Source organism: Sycon ciliatum, unplaced genomic scaffold, assembly GCF_964019385.1.
Source record: "Sycon ciliatum unplaced genomic scaffold, ocSycCili1.1 SCAFFOLD_2232, whole genome shotgun sequence".
NCBI lineage: Eukaryota > Metazoa > Porifera > Calcarea > Leucosolenida > Sycettidae > Sycon > Sycon ciliatum.
In genome coordinates, this window is record NW_027044863.1 from 1 (window position 1) to 12,015 (window position 12,015).

The 12,015-nt window shown below is 50.5% G+C and overlaps 2 protein-coding genes across 2 annotated transcripts; both read left to right on the forward strand.

Annotated features, from left to right (window-relative positions):
- Window positions 1-7,370: 7,370 nt before the first annotated feature.
- LOC135830671 (uncharacterized) lies at window positions 7,371-8,939 on the forward strand. The gene has a single exon (XM_065342896.1). The coding sequence runs from the start codon at window positions 7,371-7,373 to the stop codon at window positions 8,937-8,939; it is 1,569 nt and encodes a 522-aa protein (XP_065198968.1).
- A 1,453-nt stretch (window positions 8,940-10,392) lies between these two features.
- Window positions 10,393-11,313, forward strand: LOC135830672 (uncharacterized). Its single transcript, XM_065342898.1, has one exon. The coding sequence runs from the start codon at window positions 10,393-10,395 to the stop codon at window positions 11,311-11,313; it is 921 nt and encodes a 306-aa protein (XP_065198970.1).
- Window positions 11,314-12,015: the final 702 nt, after the last annotated feature.

The following is a 12,015-nucleotide window of genomic DNA, read 5'->3' on the forward strand; positions in this document are numbered from 1 at the left end:
CCACTCTCCGCGATCTGTGCCATCGACATCAGAAGCCGCACCGCACTGGGGGAGGAGGCATCCAAAGAAGCGCTTCCACCCCAAATATAATCCAGGTAAATATGCCGAAAACGATATTGAACGCTTCATATTCTAGTCCAGGGATTTCCGTAGTGTTCTTGGTCCCCCCCCCCCCCCCCCCCAACCCTGCCTGCCTACCCTATGAAGATATATGTAAGCAATGCACTGTACGGGCAAGAGTATACCCTCCCCCCCTCCCCCCCCCCCCCCCCCCTCCCAAGAGCTTGCAACTCCAGCCATGGGGTCTGCAACGGCAGAACTTCGCATCACGTGACAAACTCGTACACATTATTTGCACACTGTGCATGATAGATACAGGGTTATATGCAACCCTGCTTTGGATTCAACTGTCTTGTGGTCACTTTGCAGTTTGCACTATTTGCCACCTTAACTTATGAAACCATGCCACGAGATGTAAAGTTCTGCCGTCGCAACACTGGATAGAGGTGCAGGCAGTTGCACACTCTTGGGGGGGGGGTATGAATGTACTCTTGGTACTGGTAGATAATTATTGTGTGGATTGCAAGATCTCCCAACTCTCAGGCAACCAGATAGCCACTGTCTGTGTCCATAAGGAAAATTAGTGTTACGTGAATTGCAGATTGGGAATAGTCTCAGAAAACGGAGACTACCCGTTTGATGCTCCGCAGTAAATGTTCTTGTGATGGTATGCAATTTTGGAAATTCCACTATGATATCGGAAGACCCATGTTTCCCCAATGTGCTTTCCGACAATGTTTCTCTGCTCTGCCTGAGTGTCCACAATGCAGTAAAAGCGGAGCGGCAACAATTATCTCGCGTTGACAATAACTGCAATCTATCAACATGGAGTCGCCAGCAGCTGCCTGCCACAAAACTGTCCTCGGGGGTTGGTCAGCAGTGGATTGAGGATTGAATTGTGGCCATTTTCAATCGAGAATATTGTTGAAAATAGCTTCGCACTTATGGCCGTAAATCTCTCCTTGGTTCATTGCCTGACTGACAAATATGAAACGGAACACCTGTCATTTAGAGGGGTGGAAAAGGGGTATTTAGGACTTCACTAAATCAGACTTATTTTATAAAACCCATGGCAAAAGTCTTGGAAAGTAATAAAAATGCTACACATTAAAAATTCGCACACTAAATCGGGTCAGTAGGGGTAGACCTATCGCCAAATTTTTCAGGTTTTGGGTATTAAATGCATGAGCCCATTTGAAATGTATAGTGCCCATTTGAAGTGTATGGTGGCCAATTGAAATGCATAAAGTCCATTTATGGTGTCCATTTGAAATGTATGGTGCCTAATTTAAAAATATGTTGCGCATTTGAATGCATGGTGCTCATTAGAAATGCATGGTGTCTATTTGAAATGTGTGGTGCCCTTTGTAATGTATGGTGCCCATTTGTAATGTACGGAGCCCATTTGAAATGGATGGAGCCCATTTGAAATGTACATAATATATGATGCGCTTTTGAATGCATGGCGTCCATTTGAAATAATATTGAACCCGTTTGAAATGTAATGAACCCGTTTGAAATGTATGGTGCCCATGCCGCTAGTTTGAAATGTGTGGAGCTAATTTGAAATGTATGGAGCCCATTTGAACCCATGGTGTCCATTTGAATCCATGGTGTCCATTTGAATGTATGGTGGCCATTTAATGCATGGTGCTCATTTGAAATGTATGGATCCCGTTTGAAATGAATGGTGTAAATTTGAAAGGTATGGTTACCCATCTGAATGCAAGGCACCCATTTGAATGCATGATGCCCATTTGAAATGTATTGTGTCCACTTTACGAGCATACAGTGAGACCTCGCTTATCCGTTCCTCCTTTATCCAGATCCCTCTGTGAAGGAGAGAACAAACCAACAACTCACTCTCGTTCGGCTAACCGACAACTAACCCTGAATGGCTGTCATCCTTGTTATTTTATCTTGGTGTGCGAAACTATAAAGTTGTACAATATTTGAGTACTAGAAAAGGTACCGGTAGTACGGGAAGTAGTACGCAGCATGCAATTCTAATGTCATGATCATGTATATGGACAGTTGTAAATATGAGGATGTGAAGGTTGTAGCTATAATATTATGTATAGGGATATTTAAAGGCACCAAATGATATAGTTCCAATATCATCACACCCTCGCCGTCCAGAAGCAAATCGTTGGTTACCGATTCACAGCATACATGTGTGCCATGCATGCATAACGTGTGTGTGTGGGTGTGTTCGATTATCCGGTTCCCTCGCCTATCTGGATATCTTTGTTGAAAACGGATGTGTGCAGTTAAGCAAGGTCTGACTGTAGTCCCCATTTTTAAGTGTATTGTGCCCATTTGAAATACCGTAAAGTACCACGAGAGTGCCCAGCCATCTCGTCCTTTCGTGGTGGTGTTGTGCAGGTGGTTTCCTGTGTGTAGATCATACAAGTGCCACAGATACCTTATGCACACATTGCATGTTTTGCAGTCAATCCATACTCAATCAAACTTCGAGCAGATGCAAGCTCTACATGAAAACATGCGGCGATTATCCGAGCCTGTCGCAGCAGACACAGCTCAGAGCCAGTTTGGACGTGGAAACGTTCGGATAATGAGAGTCACAGATACACGAGCGGTATATAGCTCAAACATGCACGTGAAACAGTTGTGTCATCAAAACTCGCACAATAAAACCTGTTTTTGTCGGACCCTGTATCAAGCAGAATCCTTTATTGACCGGACAAGTAGTTCTACCATGCATCGACGGGTAGCGCCCTAGCCGCCCCTCCCATTCCGTATAATCAATGCTCTATTGTAGGCAGGAAGATTACGGGAAACTCGATGAAAGATCGTCATGCCATGTCATTGACGTGATGTGTCTGCCCTGAAACAAAACACAAGAACTTCAAGGTTACCGAAACACTACTCATACATGGAAAACCAATATCATACATGTACAGTCAACTGCGTATAACATAATAACGACACTCGGCCGCGGGGCATCAGAAAAGTGTCCTTCAGTATTCGCGAGGTGTCCTTATACCCGAAGTCTCATTATATGCATTAGGCCACCCTTTCTTTTTTCGTTGTTTAACGTCCGCGCCCGCGTACCTTTTTGCCTCCGACCGGAAAAAAAAACAAGAAAGTAGTAGTAAGAAAGGTTTGCTCCCCACACCGGAGCTCGCGCTATTCCGCCGACTTTTCTTGACACTTGACTGACTCACGACTGCCATCCAGAGCACACGAGAAGTCCATCGAACCTTCGACTCGGCAAACCTGCAAGAAAGCACCACTCCCTGCTCAATACACAGTGTTTCGGGGAATTCACCCCTCATCAGTTGAGCTTGAGTAGGCTGAGGAAGATTGTGCCTGAAGAGCACCACTTATATAGTGCTCTCCAGGCGCAAACATCACCAGGGATACAAACTTACAGAGACGCTCCGCTTCCAGCGCGACAAACACCTCGTGAACACCAGATAGCAGCGTGAGTCAGTGTCGCTCCTGGACGGTGAGACAGACGTCGAGGACCCTCGGTCATTCGCAACGCTGTCACCTCCAAACCAACTAGAACCAACCGCTGCTATCTGGTGTTCACGAGGTGTTTGTCGCGCTGGAAGCGGAGCGTCTCTGTAAGTTTGTATCCCTGGTGATGTTTGCGCCTGGAGAGCACTATATAAGTGGTGCTCTTCAGGCACAATCTTCCTCAGCCTACTCAAGCTCAACTGATGAGGGGTGAATTCCCCGAAACACTGTGTATTGAGCAGGGAGTGGTGCTTTCTTGCAGGTTTGCCGAGTCGAAGGTTCGATGGACTTCTCGTGTGCTCTGGATGGCAGTCGTGAGTCAGTCAAGTGTCAAGAAAAGTCGGCGGAATAGCGCGAGCTCCGGTGTGGGGAGCAAACCTTTCTTACAAATCATCGCCGAAGTCGCAACCACTACTTCGTACTGTTGTGCCCAGCGCGGGCTTGCGACTAGTTGGTTTGGAGGTGACAGCGTTGCGAATGACCGAGGGTCCTCGACGTCTGTCTCACCGTCCAGGAGCGACACTGACTCACGCTGCTATCTGGTGTTCACGAGGTGTTTGTCGCGCTGGAAGCGGAGCGTCTCTGTAAGTTTGTATCCCTGGTGATGTTTGCGCCTGGAGAGCACTATATAAGTGGTGCTCTTCAGGCACAATCTTCCTCAGCCTACTCAAGCTCAACTGATGAGGGGTGAATTCCCCGAAACACTGTGTATTGAGCAGGGAGTGGTGCTTTCTTGCAGGTTTGCCGAGTCGAAGGTTCGATGGACTTCTCGTGTGCTCTGGATGGCAGTCGTGAGTCAGTCAAGTGTCAAGAAAAGTCGGCGGAATAGCGCGAGCTCCGGTGTGGGGAGCAAACCTTTCTTACAAATCATCGCCGAAGTCGCAACCACTACTTCGTAAAGTAGTAGTACAGTCGTCCCTCTCTAATCCGGCACTTGTTTATCCGGAACCCTTGCCAACCGGCGCACTTTCTGACGAAACCGATTTTTTTCGTTCAATTCCTACATCTTAATCCGGCACTTGAATTCCGCCTCCGGCAGTGACTTTTTGAAACGAATCGCTCAAACTGCACGTAGTTTGATTTCATAATCCGGCAGTCGTAAATCTAAATCGCGTACCGTACAGGTGCACTCCTTGCCAGGCCAGGCTAGGCTTGTCCAGGAGACAACGGTACGCTTTCCAACGGCCGAAGAGAGTTGGAAAGCTTGTGTCTTTGTGGATAACTCGAAACAATTTGCGCTAAGACGCTGCAAAATCGCTCCGATTTTGGATTTCATTCCACAGAATGTGGTACCGACAAGATGCGGTCCTTGACCGCATTTCCGTCACTTCGCAGTGGCCTTTCTTCCGTTTAGTTTGTTCTTTGTTTTTGGGAGTATCGGCTTTGTTTTTTGCAAAATGGACAAGAGTTCGCTATCAAAGAGAACTGTCCCCGAATTGCGACTCCTGCTGCAGGAAAGGCAGCTGGATGTCAGCGGCCGTAAGGGAGATTTGGTAGAGCGACTGCTGGCGGCTGGTCTGTCCAGCACCACCCCTGCTGGTCAGGATGGATTAGTGTTGCCGGTTTCCGTTGCTGCTGGTCAGCCATTATCGTCTAGTACTGCTGGTCAGTCGTCGTCCCTGACACTTGCTGCAGGGCAGCCAAACATGTCTGTGGTTGCCGGTGACCCGTCTGTGAGTGCTGCTGCTGGTCAGCCGAATTTGGCAAATGCGGTGGGTCCACCATCCGTATCCAGTGCTGTCGGTCCGCCATCTTTGTCTCTGGGGGCTGGTCCGCCAAATTTGTCCGTGCCTGCTGGTCAGTCACCTTCGTCTGCTGCTGGTCAGCCAAATTTGTCTGTTGCTGCGAATCAGCCACCCGTATCTGTCGCTGCTGGTCAGCCAAATATGTCTATTGCTGCTGGTCAGCCAAATTTGTCTGTTGCTGCGAGTCCGTCATCCATGTCTGTCGCTGCTGGTCAGCCAAATTTGTCTGTTGCTGCTGGTCAGCCAAATTTGTCTGTTGCTGCTGGTCAGCCAAATTTGCCTGTTGCTGCTGGTCAGCCATCCAGGTCTGTCGCTGCTGGTCAGCCAAATTTGTCTGTTGCTGCTGGTCAGCCAAATTTGTCTGTTGCTGCTGGTCAGCCATCCATGTCTGTGACTGCTGGTCAGTCTGCTGCTGCTGGTCAGCCAAATTTGTCTGCTGCTGCTGCTGCTGCTGGTCAGCCAATTTTGTCAGCTGCTGGTCAGCCAAATTTGTTCATTGCTGCGAGTCAGCCATCTTTGCCTGTGGCTGCCGGTCAGTCATATTTGTCGCCTGCCGCGGATCAGCTGTATTCGTCATCTGCTGCTGGTCAGTTGTATGAGTTGTCTGCTGCTGGTCAGCCATATCTGTCTGCTGCCGGTCAGCCATATCTGTCTGCTGCTGGTCAGCCATATCTGTCGTCTGCTGCGGGTCAGCCGTATTTGTCGTCCGCTGCTAGTCAGCCGTATTTGTCGTCCGCTGCTGGTCAGCAATACTTGTCGTCCGCTGCTGGTCAGCCATATCTATCACCGGCTGCTGGTCAGCCGTACGAGTCGTCTGCTGCAGCCGAGCTGCCACCTGCATTTACTGCAACAAGGGACGTGCAGGACAGTACCGCCCCTGCATGGGCGCTGCGCCTACAGGAGCAAGTGGCAAGGCTCCATGAAAAGACGGGCGAGACGCAAGGGACTGCGGCAACCCCGCCGCCACCATCACTGAGCAAGCCGTCGCTTCAAGGCCAGCAGGACCTGCTGGTTAAGCTGCGCGAGCAATTCGTGCGCATTCAGCAAGCGGGTGACGGCAACCGTCTGGTCGAGGAGGCCGTGGAGACTGGTAAGAGTCTTATTGCCGACCGCATGCAGTATCTCCGTATTGCAGACGTTGAGGGGTTCGAAGTGGCCACGGCATATGCCCGTGAGCCACTGGTGGCAACAGATGAGCAGAGAAAACGGTTGGCTGAGGCAAGGGCTACGATCAGAAGGAAATCGGGGAGCACTCGCAACAGCGGCAGTGTAGCGCAGCGCAGTGGTCCGCCATTCCCCGGGCTTCGGCAAGAGGGTGGCAACCAGAGACGTCATCCGGGCCCAGGGCCGCTATGCTTCAGCTGTAATAACCTGGGGCATATCGCTCGGCACTGCCCCCACGGTAACCCGGCTACCGTAACCTCGCCATCGCCGCAAGCTCAGAGGCTTACAGCCCCTCCGGCACCAAGGATGGGTGCTCGGCCGCCGATGCAGCCTCATCACTGACTCAGCCAGCAGGCAAGTGGTGTCAGAGATGTTTTTGCAGATAATGATAATGTATTTGCGGTTGATGAGTGCTCTGTCCGGGCCACGAGTGCCTGGCCACTTGAAAAGTGTAGTGTGGGAGGGTGCGAGTCTGAGTCTGGGGAGGCAATACAGGTCATGCCAGGCGAGTTATGTGATAGTGCGAATAACGAGGTGGTGTGCATGCGTTTGCGCAAGTGCCTAGGTTTTTGGCATTTTATTAATGCAGGTGCGTGGGTTACCCACATTCTGGAGCATGGCTATCTGCTCCCCTTTTTTGAATTGCCGCCTTGTAAAGCTATACGTAATGCCGTTTTACCAGCCAAGCACGCCGAGTTTGTTTCGGAGGCAGTTGAAGAGTTATTACAGGCTGGTTCTGTTTTAAGAGTCAATGTGCAGGATTTAATTGTTTGTAGCCCTATTAATGTGGTAGATAATGGCAAGAAATTGCGTCTTATTGTAGACCTTAGATTTGTTAATTCATACTTGGTCATCCCTAAGTTCCGGGTGGATGATTTGCGTACATTAACTGAACTCTTCATGAAAGGCGACTTCATGGTACAGTTCGACCTGAAAAGTGCCTATCACCATATTGCTATTCACGAGGACCACAAGAAGTACCTCGGGTTCATGTGGCAGGATCAGCACTATTGTTTTGCGGCTCTTCCTTTTGGCTTGGCCACGGCACCGCATGTATTCACCAAGGTCACTAGGCCGCTTATTACCCACTGGAGGAAGCGCGGCTTTAGGGCGTTTGATGACGGGACAGCGGCAGCGTCATCCACCGAAGAGGCAGACCATATGGCGAAGGAGATGCAGCAAGACCTGAGAGCTTCTGGTTTTATCGTGAATGTGAAAAAATCTCGGTGGGTGCCCAGTCAGGTGCTCGAAGTACTGGGGTGTGAGGTGGACATGAAAATTGCTGTTTTCCGCGTGCCGAAAGAAAAAGCGGAACGTGTCTGTAATATGGCTGTTGGCCTCCTGCGCTCAAAGAGGTCAGTTAAGGCAAGGTCGCTTGCGTCATTTGCAGGTTTTGTGCAATCCCTCCGCCTGGCTATCGGGCCATCCACGAGTTTGTGGACGAGGTCAATGTACAGTGCGCTTGCAGAAATTCGCAGCTTTGAGCATCACCTTCATTTGTCTTCGGCGGTTACCCGGGAGCTGGCCTTCTGGAACAATTTTTTCGGCAAACCTGTGGTTGAGTTTCCGATGTTCCCTGTTGAACCTCGCATCCAGGTTTTCACGTATTCCGATGCCAGCAATGTCGCATGGGGCGGATACGTGCACAGCTCACCGATCAAGATAGCACACGGCAATTTTGTTGCGGAACACCAGGGACCTATGGCGACTAGCTCCACATGGCGAGAAGTTAATGCGATGAAGTGCGTGCTCAGTTCTCTAGTGTCGTCATTGTCCAACCGGGTAGTGTTACACCGATCCGATAATCAAAATGTGGTGCGTGTGGTCAAAAACGGTAGCCGTGTTCCGGCCATCCACGAAGAAGTCATCCAGCTTACGGAGCTGTGCCAACGCCATTGTATCCACCTTGCTGTGGACTGGGTACCTCGGGATGACAACACCGTGGCTGACAGAATATCCAAGGCCCAAGATGCGTCAGATTTCCAGCTCAACCCGACAGTGTTCCGAGCATTAGACGAGAGCTGGGGCCCGCACAGTATTGATTGTTTCGCAAGTGTGCTGTCGGCACAACTGCCGCGCTACTGCTCTCGGTTTTTCAACCCAGGCTGCACGGCTGTCAATGCCTTCACCTTAGACTGGAAGGACGAGGATTGTTGGCTGTTCCCTCCTGTTCAGCTAATCGGTTGTGTATTGCGGTATGCAAAGGCATGTGCTCAGCATGCTAGCTTGCTGGTACCGAACTGGCCCGCCCAACCTTGGTGGCACTTGCTGTTTTATGACATCGCAGGAAGCTGCCGGCAGAACATAGTAGAGTGGGTGGAAATCCCTTTGTACCCCGGACTGTTCATTGCTAGAGGGTCAGGTCCAGTACTATTCACCGATGGCCCGTTCACCTCGTCCATGGTTGCCGTTCGACTGTGTTTCCGTGAAGAGTGCGCTGCCCATGCTCACAAACCCATTGCATTGGATGGTCTCGCTATGTGATCATGAACTTTTGCTCGCCTTTGGCCCATGGGGGCAAGAAGTGACAAACCAACATGTATATACGTAGGCAAGGATAGCTTGCTAACATAGAATTCCCCGCATAAGGATTAGCGTAGAGTATGCACAATGCCATGCAGCCAGTTATGTTGGTTTTTTCGGCGTTAATGTTAATTTTTTGGGGGGTTTGGGCGATGCTTGCCCCAGGCGCTGGGGTTTGTCTCAGTTCTTGGTTTGCTGCGCTGTGTATGGTGTGCTGAAATGTGCTCAGGAGTATTGTTTTGGTCCAGGTATGAGGTCCATATCACATAATCTATAACAAAATAAGGAGATTGGGTGAGTATTGCCGTCTGGCGATGAGTGAGAATGAATGCCGAAGTGGCGCAGTTTGGTGGGTATGAATGCTGTCGAGCAATGAGTGAGAGAGCTAATGCCGAAGCGGCACAGTTTGGTGGGTGTGAATGCCTTCGGGCAATGAGAGAGAGTGAGAGCTAATGCCCCAGTGGCACAATTTGGTGGGTGTGAATGCCTTCGGGCAATGAGTGAGAGAGAGCTAATGCCGCGGTGGCACGGATATATTGCCGAAGTGGCACAGTTTGGTGGGTGCGAATGCCTTCGGGCAATGAGTGAGAGAGAACTAATGCCGCGGTGGCACGGAGATATTGCCGAAGTGGCAAAGTTTGGTGGGTGTGAATGCCTTCGGGCAATGAGTGAGAGAGAACTAATGCCGCGGTGGCACGGAGATATTGCCGAAGTGGCAAAGTTTGGTGGGTGTGAATGCCTTCGGGCAATGAGTGAGAGAGAGCTAATGCCGCGGTGGCACGGAGATATTGCCGAAGTGGCAAAGTTTGGTGGGTGTGAATGCCTTCGGGCAATGAGTGAGAGAGAACTAATGCCGCGGTGGCACGGAGATATTGCCGAAGTGGCAAAGTTTGGTGGGTGTGAATGCCTTCGGGCAATGAGTGAGAGAGAACTAATGCCGAAGTGGCAACGTTTGGTGGGTGTGACTGCCTTAGGGCAATGAGAGAGAGAGAGAGCTAATGCCGCAGTGGCGCACTTTGGTGGGTGTGAATGCCTTTGGGCAATGAGTGAGAGAGAACTAATGCCGCGGTGGCACAGAGATATTGCCGAAGTGGCAAAGTTTGGTGGGTGTGAATGCCTTCGGGCAATGAGTGAGAGAGCTAATGCCGAAGTGGCGCATTTTTGGTGGGTGTGTATGCCTTCGGGCAATGAGAGAGAGAGAGAGAGAGAGAGAGTTGTCTCTGAAGGTATATTGAAATAGCTTGTCAGTATTGGCCTGCAGTTTTTGTGTGTGTGTGCCTGCTGCTTGTTGCTGGCTATGTGTGTGGGTGTGTGTGTGTGTTTTTGCCCAGGTGCAGCGCCTGTATTTGCACTCATGCGTCAGCAGAGGCACCCACGGCTACAAAGTTTGGCTGAAGCGCTGCCAGCTGTAATGATGTGTGAGCATGCCAGCTCAACAGTGACCAAGTATTCTCAGACGTTTGACCGATTTGTGCAGTGGTGTAGGAGAGTGCAAGTGAACTATCTTCCAGCATCGGCTGATCATGTGGCGTTGTATTTAGTTGAACTGCTATCTGCGGCGTCATCTTCAGCACCGATTAGTAGTGCTGTGTCAGCTATTGCGTGGGCCCATCGCAAAGTGTGCTTACCCTCCCCAACGGACACGCCCCTAGTGGGGCAAACTATCCTGGGTTGTCAGCGGCTGCTCGCTCGGCCAGCACACAAGAAGACGCCTATCACCATGGCTCAACTGCGACAGCTAGTATGTACGTTTGACCGCCCGAGGCTGTCCCTCATGCACTTACAGATGCTGGCACTGATTACCCTCGGTTTCCGAGGCTTCATGCGCTGGGATGACATGTCGCGTCTGAAGGTTACGAACATTGAAGTTAACAGTCAGCATATGACAGTGTTCTTGGACAGCAGGAAGAATGACCAGTTCCGTGAGGGCCATCTGGTGCCGATCAGCAGATGCCCCGACCGTTCAGTCTGTGCCGTGTTCTGGATGGAGACATTTCTGGACCGGGCACAGCATCAGCCCGGCCAGCCGTTGTTCGGAAAGATCCAGATGGACAAAGGAGTGCAGGTAGTCCATGGGTCCATGACATACTCCCGAGCAAGGGAGATGTTTCTCGATATGCTGCGTGAGGCAGGAGTGAGTGATGTTCAGAGTGGAGTTCAAGAGTATGGACTGCACAGTCTGCGTGCCGGCGGCGTTTCCTCTGCGTTACGGGCACCTGGCATACCCGTGCGCTTAGTGCAACGGCATGGTGGTTGGAAGCACCTGGAATCCATGCAAGGCTATGTAGCTGAGTCGGCTGATGCAACGTTACAGGTAACACGGGGTATGCGGTAAGACATACACCCAGGGCTATCCTTTTCTGTCGCCATTGCCGAGCCACCGTGCTCTCAGCAGAGACTTCTGTGTGTTGGTGTTGTGAGAGTGTACCACAAAGACGGTACGCTTTCCAACGGCCGAAGAGAGTTGGAAAGCTTGTGTCTTTGTGGATAACTCGAAACAATTTGCGCTAAGACGCTGCAAAATCGCTCCGATTTTGGATTTCATTCCACAGAATGTGGTACCGACAAGATGCGGTCCTTGACCGCATTTCCGTCACTTCGCAGTGGCCTTTCTTCCGTTTAGTTTGTTCCCGCCCTCCCACCCCGGACTGAAGGGTGTTTATAGACATTGTGTTGATGTGTGTGTTTTTGCCTAGGGCAGTTACGACTGCGGTGTTTTTCTTTGTTGGTCTTTTAGAAAAACTTTAGGGGTGGTGTGCGCGTCGTGGGCTGTTGTATGGTTACATTCAGCTTCAGAGGGTTATTGACAGGGGATGAATTGGCATGGGGCAGAATGCAAGATTGAATTGCAAGATTGAATTGAAGGGTTGGGATTTTCAGGGGTCATCAAGGCATTGTGTTAACTGAAGCTGGATGATGACCTGTGTGGTGTGCCGGTGTGAAGATGATGTGCAAGGGTGTTCTCTTGCGTTTCTGAGGTGTGCGCTTTTACATTTCCCTATTGTTATGCCGTTGGTGGCGTGTTGTGTGCTGTGTA

What these genes read in the sequence shown, in the direction of transcription:
- LOC135830671 (XM_065342896.1), top strand. Translation starts at nt 7,371, where the DNA reads ATGGTACAGTTCGACCTGAAAAGTGCCTATCACCATATTGCTATTCAC.
- LOC135830672 (XM_065342898.1), top strand. Translation starts at nt 10,393, where the DNA reads ATGTGTGAGCATGCCAGCTCAACAGTGACCAAGTATTCTCAGACGTTT.